General features: G+C 40.6%; 1 protein-coding gene across 6 annotated transcripts in view; it reads right to left on the reverse strand.

The window, feature by feature from the left end:
- SSBP3 (single stranded DNA binding protein 3) overlaps positions 1 to 19,297 on the reverse strand; it is a 164,799-nt gene that overhangs the window by 33,942 nt on the left and 111,560 nt on the right. For all 6 annotated transcript variants that reach the window (XM_083448167.1, XM_083448171.1, XM_083448170.1 and 3 more), the window contains exon 5: positions 11,828 to 11,917. In XM_083448167.1, the coding sequence (XP_083304293.1) occupies positions 11,828 to 11,917 (90 nt within the window). The remainder of the gene's footprint in view (positions 1 to 11,827; positions 11,918 to 19,297) is intronic.

A 19,297-nucleotide genomic window follows, 5' to 3' on the forward strand; every position in this document is an offset into this window, starting at 1 on the left:
TTCCATTGATAAGAAGCAATAAAAGTACAGAGCATAAAGATACGAAACTTAGAAACAGATACAGGGTTTAACAAGCAACAACAACAAAAACGGAAGAATGCAAAGACTAAAGCGGAGTCTATAGAGATATCAAAGATAAGCAGGAGATAGAACGAATTCATATGAAGCAACAGATTCTTGTGAACAGGAACTCCGTGTGAAGAAGAGAGAAAAGCAAAGAATCATGATCTTATTTGCATGCATAGAAATAAAAGGGGTGACAGAGTGCAAACAAGAAGTTTAATATATCTATGTATATTTGTAGCATAAAGGTAAAGGGACCCCTGACCATTAGGTCCAGTCGTTGCTGACTCTGGGGCTGTGGTCCTCATCTCGCTTTACTGGCCGAGGGAGCCGGCATACAGATTCCGGGTCATGTGACCAGCATGACTAAGCCGCTTCTGGCAAACCAGAGCAGCGCACGGAAACGCCATTTACCTTCCTGCTGGAGTGGTACCTATTTATCTACTTGCACTTTGACGTGCAACTGCTAGGTTGGCAGGAGCAGGGACTGAGCAACAGGAGCTCACCCCGTCGTGGGGATTCGAACCGCCGACCTTCCAATCGGCAAGTCCTAGGCTCTGTGGTTTAACCCACAGTGCCACCCGCGTCCCTTTGTCTAACCCTCTGTATATTTATTCAGAAGTCAATGCCACTGTATTCAATGCAAGCTGTACAGTACCACAGCCAAAAAGAGTAAAATGATAGCTAATCCAACCAGGACCAAATTAGAGAACCCACCGAGGTACAAGTAGAATCAACGAAAGGATGGGCCAGGATACCTTAAAGACTGCCTGAGACAGACGGAGACCAAACAACCATGCCTAAGCCCTTCGGTGGCAGCATTGCCGGAGGAATCCTGTTATCTGTCCCCTGTGTGAACAAGGCCCACTTGGCATCTAGAGGAAAAGGGGCACTGAGTGTGGCTGGGCCAGCAATCTGGACTGTGCTGCTGGTGGAAATCCATGCTTGTTATTCTGAGTTACATTTCGAAGGCCTTTTCAGTTGGATGAATGTTTGTTATGTGACTGGCCAGTTCTTTATGAAAGTTTCTGCTCTCCTTTATTTCTTATTATATTTGCTGTACACTGCTTAGATGTTTTCTATATGAGTTCGTGAAACACAAATATTTTTAATGATAAATAAGCAAACAAGGAAAAGGGGAATGAAAGGAAAAAATTAAATGGCAAGTTCTGCAGCTTGTGGCAAAACAAGAGGTGCTAACACCAAACAAAGGAACAAGAGAAGAGTCTGACTTCAAACAATGAGCAGACGGCTATGAGGAAGCAGCAAAAGATTAATAAGAAATGACAACAGATCAGAGATAGAAAAGAATGAGTGGAATGTGCAGCAAAAATGTTGCAGTGTTTTAGCCAGCCAGCCATACCCTTTCCCGGGGCACTCCATTCCACTACCACCACCAGTCAGCATTCTGTGGCCACTGGGCAGACAGAGTCCTCAATGGGCTATTCTGGGGCTTCCCTTCCTTTATATTGTGAACCACCCCTGAGATTTTCAGATGAAGGGTAGTATATAAATTTAATAAATAATAAAATAATAATTAGTAGGCTTTTTTAAAATAAAAAACCTATTTCTGTTTCCCTGAGCTTGCTGATACTACTGTCTTGTGCAACAGGTGACACCTCTTCGACTCTGTTATTATTACTTGGGATACTGTCACGACAGACTTATAATTAAGGCAAAAAGACTAAATATTTCCCCTTTGCTCTGTTCTGGGGTTCTCCTGACCCCTGCCTGAGCCAATTTAGGGGGCATGAAGGAGGAAGGAGAAGGAGAAAGCCCTGTTGTGCAAGCAGAAGTCTGTACACAGGGCTTCTACTGATGGGACTGGTTTCAGGTATCCCCAAACGCGGCCCTCCAGATGTTTTGGGACTACAATTCCTAGGTGAATCCCAGCCTCCTGGCCTAAAAAACCAGAAATTTGAGGTATCCTCATATATTGGTTGGTGAGGTGGGAGGTGAAGAAAAAGAACTATTAACTCAGAGATGGAGAACCTATATTATTATAACTCCCATCATTCATGGTTGTTGCCTAGGCTGGCATTAGAGTTGGAGTTCAACATCTGGAGAGCCACAGGTTCTAGTGGAATTAGTACACAAAGATGAAAACAAGAGAAGATAATGACTGCAAAAACAAGGATACCGTTCAATGAAGAAATAATCAATAGCAACGGAGGAGGAAGATCAAGAAGAATAACAGATGAAGGAAAATTAGTTTAATTAGTTAAAGAAAGTAAAATAATTTGTTGACTAGTAAAATTACACAAAATAAAATTGTAACACAGCAAAACAACACTACAATCAGGCAATTTAGAAGAAACTGGATTATATTTAGGCCAACAAGGAAGAATCAAGAGTAGATTGTTGCACTTTTTTGTTAACTGGAGAAACCAAAAGCAGGCCTTTCCCTCCTGATTAGGTTGTTCTTGAACTAGAAATGGTTTTATTACTCTCTGCTGCTTATTTTCATTAAGTTTTTACTGTTGCAGTGTTTTTATGAATTTTATGTGCTTTTAATTCATGTTTTATTTCTTTTGAAAGCCACTATAGGAGCTCTGCTGAGAAGCAAGTGGGTGAGGAGGTAATCCTAAAATTTAAAATAAAGTAAGAGGAATATCCCAGCACCACCTGAAGTTTTGAATACAATCCGGAGTATATATTGCTTTAAGCCAAGCTTTATGTTCACCTCGCTATGAAAATAGCTTTGACTTCATTATTTCTTTTGTTGCATATTATTTTCAAATAATTTATCAAGCTTAGCAAGCTGAGATACTTGTATTGCAGGGGGCTGGACTAGATGACCCTATGGGTCAACTTCCAACTCTACAATTCTATTGTATGATTCTATCATTTCACAACAGTGTGAAATCCAGAAACACTACCATAATAATTGTGTGGAAAGCAGGAGCCACAGAGATTTGTGACAGAATCCACTGGGTAACACTGATCACAATGGTGTCCAACTGTACAACCCAATGATATTCTTAGGTCAACAATGTGTTATCGGAGGTTACCTCCAAATAAAAGGGAAAGCTGTTTGCACTCTGAACGCAAGTGACCAATTCGCCATATTTTAAATAGCTCCACATTTCATATTCTTTTGATTTCAAATGTTTGGTGCTCATGGCAAAATGGCTGCATCTTTCTGAAAAATAACTGAATTCCAGCCCTACCATATGTACCTTCTTCTCAGCTGCTCTGGTGTGTGTGACCATAGTGTAGCCAAATAGCTAAACAGGGAAACAATAGCATTTTATTTTCTTCAAGGAATACTGATAGGAAATGGTTAATCTAATGAGGATCTGGCAATGCATATGTCTAATACCATTAGTGCTAAGATACTCAGTAGTGGCATAGCCACCAAAGGGAGGAGTTTGGATTACATTTATTTTTTAACACACCCCCACACCCAAGTGTTATTTGGTCATATATCATTTAGCTCCTAATATTTTTTCTAGATTTTTTTTCTTTCAGCCTGGATGGTTTTAGTAACCTTAATTAGAGGGGATATAAAGAAAAACACATGAGCATCCCTTTAACAAATACCATAGATCTGTGTATTATTTGTTATTGTCACTTAACTAAATTAAAGTTTCCCCCCTATTATGCAGCTCAACACAAAGCTATTAAAAATAGTTGCCATTATCGGGAAAGCGAATACACAGGTCACAATCACACATCTGGCTACATTTATATATTTCAGGTGCAATTTTGCCACAATAGATCATGTTTTCGGGGGAAATGGTGGGCTTTCCATAATTTTTCAAGCACAGCCGAAGAAGATTGTGAGAACACCAACATGCAGCAATCCTCACCCCGTTGCATGGGCCCAATGAGGAATTAACAACATAAACTTTGCAAGAGGAATATGCTCCATTATTATTTTTTTGTTGTGTGCTACACATTCCAGAAGGAGAAAATGCATTCAAATTTTAATCTGATGTAATTTTCAGATACTAATGGAAAATTATACTACTAATACTTTATTGGAGAAATTCTAGAATCCTTCATAAAAGCATACAGGGTTGCATTCAAGAGACTTCTGTACTTTAGTAGGAAAGACAACTCAGATTAAAGAGGTATTTTCTACGCCAGAAGATAGCATCATCTCCCCCCTACTTAAGAACTCCACAGTTAATCATGACAACATTAGCAGTAGGTGAGATGAATATTAAAAAGCACCAGGCCCTTGCATTGCTTTCCCAAGGATTAATGTTTTGCTCTCAAACCACATACACGACACCAGGAATGCAAACACATTTTAGAGTCCTAAAATGACAGGCAACTAAGAAGGAAAATATAGAAGTCTGTGGTTTGTCATGCCTCTGCCTCCAGGTTTAGATCTTGAAGAGGAACCAGCAGAAAACAGACGGCATTAATGGAATTCAGCTGATCATACCTTAATTACCACTCAGCTAATAATAGATACCCATAAGAATAAGGGAAATCCCAACATGTTGATCAAAGCTACAAGGTTGTCCATGCTGGGAGAGGGATTCTATGAAATAAGGTTGCTCTGCTGCTAAAAGCATAAATTTTGCTTACTTGAATCAATTACAACCTTATTCTTAAGAACTCAAGATATTCTACCTGCATGGTGTTTCCTTCAGCTCAGACCAACACAATGATACCAAAATGATGGGACAGGACTATCTGTTGGCTGAGTGTGGGGTGTCCACAATAGATATTCGGAATGACACCAGACTTAGTGCCATGGAACTAGACCAGCCTTCTCAACCCGGTGCCCTCAAGATATTTTTCACTACAACTCCTATCAGCTCTAACCATTTGCCATGCTGACTGCAACTGATGGGAGTTGGCAGTCCAAAATCCCTGAAGGGCACGAGGTTGGGGAAGTCTGCTCTAGATCAAGAAAAAAAGCTCTTAACAAAATCAACATTCCGTTTTAAAAGTTTGGGAAACCAATTGATGAGTTGCATCTAGATCTTCAACAGGCAAGCCAACAAATGACAGGACTGAATCATTACAATTTCTTGTTGGGACCTCATGACTTTGTTCTCCTTCTTGGAGCAAAGTTGTTTTTCCACCTCAGGCTGTCTAGTGAAGATTCCTAATTTTGGAGGAAAGAAGGTGATACAAAGTAATGGCGCCGGGAGTTATTTTGCCTCCATCTGCTCACTTTAAGAATCTAGGAGATAATGAGAAGCTTTGCAAGTCTCAGGCACCTTGTCACAAACATCTTTCAAGGTGGCAGACAAACTTTTATTTAATAAAGCTAACTTTCAAAATAACAGTCACATGCCAGGATAGGAAATGAGGGGTCTTGCTACAGCACGCTGTCCTAGAAGATGAATGAACACAAAGCATAACCACCAACCTTTTCATTCATAGTATTTATTGCCCTTCCATACAGGCTGCTGAGGACGTGGGTGGCGCTGTGGTTTACACTGAGCCTCTTGGGCTTGCCGATCAGAAGGTCGGCGGTTCGAATCCCCACGATGGGGTGAGCTCCCGTTGTTTGGTCCCAGCTCCTGCCAACCTAGCAGTTCGAAAGCACGTCAAAGTGCAACTAGATAAATAGGAACCACTCCAGCGGGAAGGTAAACAGCATTTTGGTGTGCTGCTTTGGTTTCGGTGTTCTGTTGCACCAGAAGCGGCTTAGTCATGCTAGTCACATGACCCAGAAAAACTGTCTGCGGACAAACGCCGGCTCCCTCGGCCTGTAAAGAGAGATGAGCGCCACAACCCTAGAGTCGTCTGTGACTGGACTTAACTGTCAGGGGTCCTTTACCTTTACCTTTTTTTACAGGCTGCTGTAAAGATGATTAAGCTAAGGAAATGAAATGAGCAGTAATTTGAAATGCACAGTTTTCCTAAGTGTTATTATAGAAAAAGGCACAGAAAGGGCACTTTGAAAAAACCCAAGAACAGATAGATTGAGAAGGGTACTTCAAAGGTAGCAAGAAGCTAGGTTAGAACAGGTGCTTGAATGAAACTATTTTACTAGCAGATTATCTGCTGAAAGTGGTATGTGTGAGTCCCAAGCAGATCCATTCTGCTGAATTTCTTAAGCACAACTGGGACTTGACTTTAGAAGCTATATTAGCTCACCCACAACAAACAGAAGCAAGTGCATTGTCAAGAGGACACCGGAAAGATTTATAATTTCACATTTCCCTATAAATAGGAATTAGGTTGAAGGGGGAAAATACTTCTGCAGCTGATTAAAGATGGGAAAACATTTTAATCTACGTAAATTGTTTATTTTTTTTAGAAGCCACTTGAAAGTCAATTCACATGTTTAAAGGAGTCTTGCAATAATAAACATCTAAAGTTATGGAGTGTGAGTATGTGTATGTGTATGTATGAGTGTCTGTATGTCTGTCTATCTATCTATCTCAACTGTATTAATTTTACTTAAATAATACAAGTTTATACAATAGCCTGATATGTTATTGTAAGGGCCCAACATTCAAACAAAGAAAGCTGTTTTACTTTACTGTCAGGCCACTGGTGCATTTGGTCACTACTGCCTAATACACTGAGTGGCAGCAGTGCGCCTGAATTTCAGGTGGTCAACATTCCCAGCCGTACCTGAAGATGCTGAGGTTTCAACCTGGGACTTTCTGCATGTGAAGCACGTGCCATTGATAATAAGAATTATTTTTTTAAAAAATGTGGCAGATTGAGAAAAAACACGGTAACTACTATTACTGATCCACTAATGTACTGCAGTACTTTACGAGTAAACAATATCATGATGTCTACTGATTCCCGTTAGCTGACTGGTTTTATTCAGGTACTGGTAAACATACAGCTTATTTCGTTTAGAGACTAAGGAATGGTTTAATGACTCCAATGTAGTGTTGACATCCATAGCCTCCTCACAAAACACCCATTAGAAGTGTTCTGAAACCTCAGAAAGCAGTGCTTCCAAAGCCAATAATCAAAAAGGCTCATCTTTCAAGCCCCACTGCCTTCACAGAGCAACCTGCTTTCAGGCCAGAGGGGTGGTTTTCCTAACTCCCAATGCTGTGCAGATGTCTCCGATTGGGCTCTAATTCAACATTTGTTGTCGGCAGCAATCCAAGTAAGCCAGGGCCAATTAAAAAACTGCATCTGTATGGCGACACTTCATGCAGGCAGCCACAACCTTCTGAGGTTCGCTCCCAAATGCATGGAGAATCTCCATAGTGAAGGCAAGTGAAGGCAATGGCGATACCCCTCATAATACCAAAGGGCTGTCCCTGCTCCCCACCATTTTCAGTATTCTAAGCAGCCATGCATAAGTGAACCAAAGTGCTACAACAGTCCTGTCCCCCCCTGCTACATTCTGGGATACCACCTGGGAATTTATTTGCAAGGCTGCGGAACACCCCTTTGTGGCAACTCCCAAGGAGAGATTTGAAAAACTGGAGCGAATGTGTGACATCTTGGTAAATAAAAAGGATTGTGTCCCCCCACCCCCGCCACTTGGTCTGAAAGACCCCAAAGCCTAGAATGGAAGGCTTTTGTGCTCCATTGTAAGTTTGGGGAAACAGCCATCCCTCCTTCCAGTCAGAATTGTTAAGCAGGGAATTATCTACAGCCACTGTGGTAAGAAAGGAAATCCTGCCAAATGAAGATGGTGAAGATGTGTCTGTCAACAGCACTTCCAAAAGTGTTTACATAGGAGAGTCTGGAAGCATATAGCCCAACCATATTTTCAATTTCAGCTGCGTTTTCTTGTTTCTCCCCTGTTAAGATACTGCAACAAATTTTCAAGTGTTAAATAGCAAGGACTGGCATTTCATTCTGTGGTGAGGTGAGTCCATCAGACCCCAAAAGGCTAAAGTAGCAGAAACAAAATTGAAATAATCATACAGTGTTTACAGCCCCCAAACAAAATTATTCTCTGCACATCAGTTCCTTAAACTAGATCAAGCCAGTCACCATTAGAAAACAACCTATGTGAAACTTGATTTCTAAAGACGGGCCACTTGAAAATTACAAGCAAGAACACACACTTAGAATTAACGTCCAAGCTGAATATCATTTCCATAGAAGAAATCATGTGAATTTCATTCAGGTATGATACACACTTGTTCCATTTCAGTGTGTATACATGTGGCAGGAAGCACCAATTTCTGGCATGTTCCCAGGGTGACTAACAACTGTGCACACATCATGTGTAACTGCATGTACCTCCCTGAATGTCATTTCCGGCAGGGCCGTGATCTGTATCCATGTAGGGGATCAGGCTTATGCAATTCAGCTCTTAATCTTACCTTTCCCCCCACATTAATTTCGTTTCTGCTTTACCAACAGGATTATAAACTAGTAAACAAATGTAGCTAGTTAGCATGGGAAAATGCAGGGAGCCAAAGCTCAATAAAATGCAAAAGTGCTGAGGAACACCATCAGCGGCTGGCTCCCAAGGTCTCAATGCATTAGGGGGCAGTGTAGGAACACAAACTTGATAGTGCTTTGTTATGGTGCATCCCTCACTAACTGCTGATGCATAGCTAAAACAGCAACAGACATTGATTTATGTTCAACTTTCCATTTCATCAGAGAGATTTTTCAAAATGCTACACACAGAGTTCAAAAATCAGCAGGAAAATACACGGCCACCAAGTGTACAGCAATAGCCGTACACAAAGAGCCTGAAAGAACACATAAGGTAACTGAGCATTGCTAGAAAACTCAAAGCACATAGAGAATCTCATTTTCCAATCCTCGCCACTCTCTCCCGAGCAGGGTTAGGCAACTAGATAAGAGTCTGGACCCTTCAGTGCATCTTACACCATAATGTAAAAGACAACACATGCCCATCTTTAACTGCTGCAAAGCCTGCCTTATCTCTGGAGGAGGTGCTGGCTGGTTTATAAGGAAGGCCCAGTATCAGCAGCTGGCACTGTGGGGCATTTGCTAGGGTCCATAGGCTGGCAAGCAGTCCATGGCTGATGGCTGACAAAACCCTGAAGTGGCCGCTATTGCAGGGAGGAAGTGGAGCAGTTGGCCATCTAGCAGCCCACCCTGTTCTTCTGGGGAAATTGGGGGGGGGGGCGAGAAAGTGGCCAGTACTTGGTGGCTGTTACACTCCCTTCTCCTTCACTACCAGCCCGTTCACCTGCCTTTTCTAGCTGCGGTCAAAGAGAAAGAAGAGAAGTACCCTCCACTATCAACACACAGGCTAACAGGGCTGGGGAGGCTCCGCCATATACTGAAACCCTCTGTTTGTGAATTTAGAAAACAAAACTAAAGGTGATAAAAAGTTGAATTGTTTGTTATATTTCTGTCTCTTGGGCATTTTGATTTGCAAATGTTTTGAAGCCAAAGGGTGCAGCTTCTGACTTCTTTTATTTAAAAAATGGGTTTTCTTTGTGATCCCCCCCCCCCCCCGAAACTGCAAAGGGAAACATAGATAGTTATAGCTGTATTCTCCGTCACTGGTCTGCAGACCTGCTTGACCTCAGGCCAGACACAAGAGCAGGCATTGTCAGCTGAGCAGTTGCTCTTTTGTCCTGCCTTAGTTACAAATACAGAAGTTCAAGCAATATCCTTCGTAACCTGGAAAGGACCACATTGGCGCGGTGTGCATGTCATGTTAAACCAAGGTTTGCTCTTGGCTTTTCACTTCCTGTATGTTTGTTTGGAGAGAAACAATTCACAAGCCTGGGTTCACAATGAGTCACATTTTGGGGCAGCACAGCAGCGGAGGAGGAGGAGGAATTAAGCACCCATGATCTCAGGAGCATGTACCAGCACACTGCTCATTTACATTAAACTATAGTTTACTTTAACTAAAGTTTAATACAGGGTTCCCAATGTGGTGCCTATGGGCTTCTGTGTGTCTGCAGAGGACTTCCATGGTGCCGAAATCATGTCATCATCTCTGCGCAGATGAAAGCAGGCTCAAAAGTGTGTCTGGTTGAACCCTGAATTTAGTTTTATACCTTCTAAATCTTATTGCTGATATTTTTATTTGTACTGTGCATCTCTGCCCCAGCACATTCAGACAGAGGGGCAGGTTATAAATGCCTTTAGTGAATTTATATATATCCCAAATCAAAATGGCCAATACTGTGCCATCTAATTGATTTACTGCTTAAAGGTTCAGCACAGTGTCAGCTTGTTGAACTGTTAAGTTTGGAATACTTGCCCCAAAACAAACAAAAATCCTCTGAAAAACATTGATAAAAGAGGATTCTTTCTATCAAACAGACTGAAACAAAAATCTACGTATGTTGTACCCAAGGCATACGAAACTTGAATTGCTGGCAGATGTTCCCATCTCACATCTTCTTTCACTTATTTCCACCAATATAAAAAACTCGCTTAAGCCTCTTTTAGTATCTCAGAACCAAGAGATTCTCTTTTTCCAAGTACGCACATGTCCTACAAATATATTATTCATTTTTTAAAAAAATTAATACAGCAGGCTAACAAGCCCCATCCATAGAATTAGTAGTTTTAGCATCGTAATCCAGACCATATAACTTTGATAAAAGTATTCATCGCTCAATACTTTTTTTCTTGCACACAGTCACTAACTCAAATAAGGTAAAACATACTTCCAGACTACAACCAATATTCATAACTTTTTAGAAAATATTCTTGCTGATATGTAGCTCTGAAATACTAAAATGAACATCACTACCAATGACACTGGTAATCAATTAAACCTATGGCTTAATATTCACGTGTCCCTTTTTAATTGACCATTGCCACTCATTAGGAAGAGGTATCCTAGTGTTCATGAATTTAAGAAGGTGCTATCCTTCATGGTTACAGAGATTAAAATGAATACATACTAGTCACAATATGCCAGGTTACAAGAAATAAAACGGCAACAAACTAAACTTGCTACTTATTAGATCTTATGAATTCTATTGCTTTAAAAATATTTTTAATGAGTTGCCAGAAGTTTATAAATATTGGGGATTAGCAGTTGCAAACTTAGATAATGTAAGTGCTGGAAATCCTGTGCCTATGTGTAACAACAAAACAACAGAAAACCACCACCACCATCAATGTGTGGCTTATATTAACTGCATCCTGCAGCTCCCAATGTATCCAACATGACCCTTGAAGGAAGCACAATTAGCCCAGCCATAACATAACACAGAGAGGAGGCATTTTGAAGAATTAAAACCTGTTAAAAATCCTGATTGCTTGAAAATCACTGTTAAACCCCATTCTCTTGTTTCAACCATAAATGTCCTTCACCTTAGGTGTTGCTCACAAAACTATTACTTGGAAATCACATAAGGCTAAAGGGAAACTTTGCTAAAAGAAGGGAAATTTCAAGGGGAAATGAACTCAACTCCAATAGGCAGATATTGAGATACTGAGTTTCTTTCTCACTGCCATGACAGGCTGGATGGGTTTCTGCCTGTGGCGAGAGCGTAAGCTGGTTTTGTTAAAAGATTTCAGTGATGGCAGTTGGAAAAAATCAAGTGGTTAACCAGAAGGAAAAGAAGAAGAATCCAAATCCTGAATGTTCTGAATTACACACAAGCCTGTCATGACCATGACCAACAAATAAATAATTTTTTTAAAGCAGATTTGGAAAATACTGAATTGTAAAAAAACAAAAGACAAAATGAATCTTGCTTTCCAGACCAGAAAAAGCTAACACATACACACTGCAAAAACAAAGGTTAAGGAAACCAAGCAGAATATTACAGCTAATTGGGTACTTCTGGCAGTTTTGTTTAAAAAGTGTCTCTGAGACTATGATGCATCTGTAAACGACTTAAGAATCCATTCATGCTCATGCATGCAGCAAACAGCAACAAAAGTCAGGAGAGCCAATTCTTACCTGAAAGAAACCTGGAGGAATGGGTCCCCCTGGCATTCCATCATTTGGAGGAATGTTTCCAAGTACTGGACTTGGTGCTGCAGCTGCACTCTGTACAAAACAAAAAAAATATACGTATAGATAAACAGCACTGATTTCAGGTCAGCTGAAAAGGAAGTCAACACACATCTCACGGCTCCATCAATTAGCACATAACCAATAACCAATACCATCATCATCAAGCCTACCCAAAGGAAATCAAACACTTCGCATTGTAAGAATGTGCCATTAAGACTAATAGAATGCCAATGGCTGCCATTCAGATTAATGTGCAACTGGGAGTCTGGTTCCGTCATCAAGCAAACTTGTGCAAAAAAACACTTTTAAGGCACTGTTAATGGCAGTAACTGCAGCAGGTTTCAAAGCTAAGCCACCATACTGAAATTCCCAAAGCATACCCACAGTCAATGGAGTTGGCAAACTCCTATGTTGTGAGCGGAGGGTGTGCACAAGCACAGTCTGATACCTCTGTTACAACATCTGGGGTCTTCTTCAGTGTAAAACATGGTTATTCATCCAATAAATAATGAGTTATCAGCCACCCCACTCGTTCTTGTTATAATTTAAAAACTTCATAAATATAAATGCCAGTTGCCAACATCATGAGAAGTGTCTAGACATCTGCTTGAACATGTGAATGTGTATCTGTGGACTGGGGCACATATGAAAGTCCCATCTGCACTGTCCCAGTGTGGGCTGTCCTGTCCGCTCAGCTCCTAGCCTCTCCTGTGCTGATGTTCTCATGTGCTCATGTTCAAGCAAATATGAGTAAAAGCCCCTGCAGACATTTCCTGCTCTGGAAAAATATACTAACCACCACAATCTCATCTAAATGTATCAGAAGCTGGAAATGTTCATTTCTGCTTCATAAAACATGAGATTTTGCAGTGAATATTTAAAGCAAAGCAAAAAAAAAAAAAGTGTTATGTCTTGGGTTTTTATTAATTATTTTTATTGGAGTTTTAAGATATGCTTTCATTGTACAGTATAACAATGCAAACAGCAAGTATTCCTATTCAGAAGCACAATTTTAAAAATAAAGAAACCAGATTTAGAATAAATACAAATCAAAATAACATAAATTGTTTTCCAGATATGTATATTGGCAGGTGATCAATATATAAAATCAAACTGTTAATAAAACATTCACAATGATAAAAAAATATGGGGGGGGGAGAGAATAAATAAGGTTTAAATCAACCAGATCCATTTGTACGCTGGCAATGGGCACTGCCCATGTTATTTAATATTTGTATTAACTACAAAATCATACCAAACAGAAATAAATTTATCTAGCTTATTCTGGCCTTTCAAAACACTTAGTTTGCAAGTCCATTTTTCCAGTAAAACTATATCCCATATTATGTGGGACCAGTACTTTATGGTGGCCTCTCCAGTGTCAAGCTATGGGTGCCATCTAATTGTTAACTTCATACCTCTTCCTTCCTCCCAAAGCAGCACAGAGAAGGCTTTTTGCTTCAAAATCACCCTACAAGGTAGGTTCTGAGGTCTGCCCAAGGCCACCCAGAAAGCTTCATAGCTGAGCAGGGAATATGAATCCGAGTTTCCCACATCCAAAGCCAACATTCTAGCCACTTCACCACACTCTGGCACTCAAGTTTCCTTCTCCTCCCACAAATTCTGACCTTTACTTTAATTCCCCAGATTGTCCTCATTTGATCTTTGGCACCATTTTATGAGGTTTATATGGGATTTGGGGGGAAAGGGTTGCCCATTAATAGACCCCAATATAATTTCTTAATCATATCTGGAATTCTACTAACCGAACCAAGTAGTTTTGTACAGAACAAACCTAGCAGCCTCCTAGTTAAAGCAAAAATAACGGCAAAAGTTTCGTTTTGCTTGTCCCCCCCCCCCCTTTTTACCAAACAAAGTGAAGTCTATACCAAAGATGAATCATCACCCATCACCCGTATTGTGTATATGGTCAGCACAACTGTTAGCATTGACTCTTTCACTTTCTATTTTTGAAAGTGAAAAGGATGTCAAGTAGCAAGACGATATTTGAGGCATAAAGGAAAAGGCATGAAACGAAAGCTAGTGTAGTTGAAGGCACAGAATGTAGTTTTTACATAATCAACAGCAGCTAACTATGGAAATAAGAACCATTTCTAAGCTGCCAGTCCGCTTCGGCTTTCCATCTATGGAGTTAAAAACACCACAGATTTGTGCACCCTTAACTAGCTCATGACTCTTGTGCTTGCACAAAGCATTAAACAATGGTTTAGCATTATGAGGAAAAGAAACAGTGCGCCACAGGCTTATGAACTCCTCGTCCTCCTCAGGCAGCTGCAGCTCAGCTTCATATGCTAAACCATGTTTGTGCAAACTTGGGTGTTTGCCAATTTTTTGCTCTAAAGGAGGATAAAGAATCCTTCCCTCAAAATGCACCATGACTGACTTTCAGGCAGAAATTAATCGGCCATACCTGTATCTGTCTGTGTCTGTCTGTCTGTGTCTCTGTACTAGGGGTGGGGGGAGATTTTTACATACACCCAAGAGGAAAAATAATTTAGCTCAGGAGGAGATCCAAAGTTCCAATATATCACATGGTTCAGAAGAAATGGAAAGGCTGAATGCGAAAAGCATTAAAATGTATGGGATTCCATTTTTTACTATGGTCCTTACACATGTGTACCAGATCAGTAATTCTTACACACTGGTGACATTTGTCTGAAAGAAAGCCTCTCCTTACAGCATTTGTTGACCACCCTAAGTAACTGACAGAAGGTCTTTATTCCTTAGAAAGAGACATATTCTGCTTTATAGACATAATTAAGCATAGCCATTTTCTTTCTCTTCAACAACTTATGACCAAAATTCTGGGATTCAAGGTGTATTGGTATCAGTTATTCCAGGTCCAACAGGTGCAGTATTTTTGTCAATAAAAATAACATTTGACACTCATTAAAGTGCTTGTATACTGAAATTCCTGTCCATGTAGTGAAAACATTTCAGTTTAATATCTAACTAATGCTGGCAGAGCTGTGATGAACCACAAATACATGGTGGTCGTGTTTGGCTGTTTAGATTTTTGGATAAAACGTGTTTGATGGTACAGACACCTTCGCCAGACAATCCTAGGACCCTGGAGAAACATTATAGGATATCCTCCCAGGGCACCAAGCAGAAGCAGTACGCAATCACCTTTCGACAGTTGCCAAAGTAGAAATAGCTATACACTGCAAAAGTCAAAAACTACTCAATGTTAATTTTTGGTACAGAAAGATATGGGAACATCTCATCTTGGGCAAACTGGCACACCAAGTAAGATTTTCTAAGAATGGTTTAAATCAGTAGTATTGACCCCTGGTACCCATGTATAACAAATGCATGGAGGTCACTCCTGAATTTAGCTTGACTAATATTTACCAAATAATTATGCACTATTTGAAATATTGAATCCTTTTTTTTTTGCAAGTCCAGGTTCATCTCTCCAATTGTGTGGTTATTAATTTTTTCTTGTGTTTTTAAATTTGTTTTAAAAATCCATTATTTAAAATCTTAAACAGAAAAACCCTTTTAATAGGGTCATTTGTAGCTCCTTTGCCTCATCCTGCCAGGATGGAGCAGCAGCAAAGTGTCAGAAAAGTTTGTCCTTTCCATTTTCAGTTCCACACCAAAAGCTACTAGGAAAAGAAGGAATGCCTTTATTGTGGCACAATGGGATCCGAATAGGTGCCCTTGTATTACAAATAGTAAAATTCTAATCACCATACTAAGATAGGCGGAATCTACACACACATACAAAATGTTGTGAAAATGCTTTTTTAAAAAAGTTTTGAAAAACACATTGAATTTGTCATAGCTCACTGTCGCCATCTAGTGCAACATTTGTATACTGCACTTTACAACACACTTAAAACGTTTTATTTGCAGCTGTGTAGCTGAGTCCATAGACACTTTCTATACTAATCCAATACAATCATCCCTGCTGTCCCCAAAAGTATTTTTCCTCCCAAAGGACTGCTCAAATCTGCGGACAAGTTGTACACAAGACACTTTTGAACCATTGACTGTAAGCTTGATTTAAAGGAAATCTGCAAGACTTTCTATATATTTCCTGTACACCTTTTTTCTTCTTCCTTACCAGGTATAGAGGAGGTTCTTTCAGCTGGGGGCGGGAGATGGAGCAGAGGGGGAAAATATGTTTTTTAAAGCTTTATTATAAATTCAAGTATTACTGGTTTTGGAATGCTAATGGATAGTGAATAATCTAGTGGAATATCAGAAGCACAAAGTACGGGAATACTGATCAAGAAGGGAAAGGGTTTTAAAAATCAATGGTGATTTCAGAAACACCTGGCAGAAGTGATCTTCTGTAGGGGTAGGGATGCAAGTAAAAACTCCTAGACTAAATTAATGGCCAAGAAAAATTATCATCCCAAGTGTGTACATTTGTATGTGTTTTAAGAAAAGGGAAGGGTAGGGGGGAAAGGTTGCAAACCAATAGGGGGACAGTAAAATAATAAAGCAGGCACTCTTTTTACATCATAAAGTTGGAAAGACAGGGAAACAAGCATAATTTCTCATTCCTTTGTAGGCCATCTTAAAAGAGCAAGCAGAAATTTTATTCTAAGGCCACTAAACATAGTGTAACTTCTCTGTAAAGTGAATGAATGGTCTTAATGAAAGTATGTCCAGGATCCAGCTCCAAACTGCAGTATACTCAATTACATGTTTTTAATAAAAGCTCTCTATCACACAAAGTGCTGCTCTTCCAAAGACAGCAGGCATCGCAATAAAGCTGCCAGCCAATATTTTATTGTTTCAGGAGATTTCCAGCATACTATAATCCCTTGCTGGTGAGCCTCCCAGAGTTAAATAGATCCCCAAAACAGCTTAGAATAATGCAGTTCAGAGACTCTAGAGTTCTACAAACCATCTAAACATCGGGGATGGGGGACAGAATCCTGCACACTGTATTTAGCACTGCTATTTATAATGCAAAGTTTGCCAGTGTAAACTAGCAAAGAATATAGTATTCAACGTACTGCTGGGCAGAAGAAGAAGAAGAAGAAGAAGAAGAAGAAGAAGAAGAAGAAGAAGAAGAAGACGACAAATGTATAGATCTACAGTTAATGTGCTTCATCTACAATGGTATGAAAAGCACCCCGGATATGCAGCCAAGCCATGGAAAACGAACCGCCAGGTATCATGGTCCCTTTGTGTGGTGTGCACAACCTCTCGGCTTGGACATATTGCAGACGCAGCAAGGCATCTGTTACATTTCCTGGCTGGCCTGGAATGCCCTGCGCAGCTGCCAGTTGGAATGCAGGGTACAATGAAAACCTCTTCTGCTAGCACAGGCATACCTCCCATCAAATCGTGGGAGTTATTTTTCCAAGATACACACATGTCAATTCAATACGCATTGTGACACTTGGTTGGGACTTAATAATTAAAGGGCCCACCAGCACCCTGAACAGAATGCAAAAGCAAGAATCGCATCTAAGAGACATGATGCATTATTCAGAAGGCTGGAGTGTGGCATTCTCTCTCCCTCCCTCCCTCTGCCCCCCCCCCCCGTACCCCCATCCTCCAAATGGCAGTTCATCTACAAGAGCAAGAGCAAACCTCCAAATCTATAGGCTCTGGATGGAAAGTGTCAGGAAGGCCAAGGAAACAAGTGAGGGAGAAACTCGTATCACTGGGTACCAACCACATTAGGTGGTGTCACATCTAACATGGCAAGGACGGGTCTTCACAAGATCACTGAACTTTCCCGTTCCTTGTTACTTGAAGGAATCATCCATTTACCCTGGATTAGGCTTCTCTCCTGCATAAAACTCACCAGCAACTGGGTGCACAGGACAGTGTTAATTGGCGGCGGTGGCTGCATCGAAGCAGACAAACTGGATCCTACCCACCCTGAGTGCTTTTCTGGATAAGGAGAGAGAAGCCGGGCATGCTGCAGGCAACCAATGCCAGTGGGAGTCACTTTGAAGGTGAATTAAAACACACCAGCAATAGATCCTGGGAGGATGATTCCTATGTACAAGGTGCTGCACTAAGATTTGGGATTGTGGCATGTTTCTGAAAGAAACACGTCTTTATCACTAATGTCATAAGATAACTAGGGGGAAGGAAGTCATGCTCCATTCCACTGGTCACCTTATCATCATATGAGTGGACAATTTCCCTTCATAAGGTTCACACAGCAACCAGGATGCTGTATAGCAGGGACAGGGTTGAAAAGCCTTCTTAAAAATAGGGCCAGAATAAAATAAAATAAAATAAACCTGATTAGGCTATTCTTGACTTTTGTCTGACTCCCTTCATACTAGAGGCTGCAAAGGTGGAGAATGGTGATGAATGGCTAAGGCAGAGAAAATCCTAGAAACAGGTAACAAAAAGTTAACTAGCTACTGTATTTTTCGCTCTATAAGACGCACCAGACCACAAGGCGCACCTAGTTTTTGGAGGAGGAAAACAAGAAAAAAAAATATTCTGAATCTCAGAAGCCAGAACACCAAGAGGAATCGCTGTGCAGTGAAAGCAGCAATCCCTCTTGCTGTTCTGGCTTCTGGGATAGCTGTGCAGCCTGCATTCGCTCCATAAGACGCACACACATTTCCCCTTACTTTCTAGGAGGGAAAAAGTGAGTCTTATAGAGCACAAAATACAGTAAGTGATCTGAGGTCAGAAAAGTGAAAGAACAATGTATTTTATTAAATAAATTATGCAGAATGTAGTGAACAAAGGCGGCGGGATGAGAGCAACGGGATGAAAAAAAGGTGAAGCCAGTAGAGAAGTTTTGAGCTGGATCTAGACACATAAAAGAAACGTTTCAGTTAAATGCGTTGCAAATTTAAGCAGGGAAAACAGGTAGAGAAAAACGGGACTCCACAGCAGCACCTGGTGGCACAATGTTATATTGCATGTACAACATATATAAATGGCTTTTTCTTTGCCAATCTAGCTGAGTCCTTGTTTAAAGCTTGGGAGGGAGGGAGTTGGGTCACATGTAAGAGAAGTGATGCCAAGAACAGAGTGTCACAATAATGGGTTGGAAGAGTTATACCAGATACGTGTTATATTTTATAACGGTAGTAAAGTAGCAGCCAACTTGTATCCTTTCCACACATTTTTCTCTCCTTATATAAAATAATTCCTTAACTGGGAGTAGACATCAGGTCTGGCTATAGTATTACTGTATGCAAATCACAGGTTGTGATAGGGACCAGCAGGTAAACAGTTGCAATAAGCTTAGCAAGTCTTTTGAGCGGCTTGATCATTATGAGATTGCACGAGATGTTACTGAACTCGCTACTTTGAAAGTTGTTTGCCAATTCTCTCAATGAACTTGCACCACCAAGCCATCCTGCACTTCACAGGGTGGAGAATTTGTGTTGATGACTTCTCTCTTTGCACCCTGAATGCTCTTCAACATGCCTGTAACCGGGATAT

Source organism: Podarcis tiliguerta (assembly GCF_965153285.1).
Source record: "Podarcis tiliguerta genome assembly, chromosome: 6".
Lineage (NCBI taxonomy): Eukaryota > Metazoa > Chordata > Lepidosauria > Squamata > Lacertidae > Podarcis > Podarcis tiliguerta.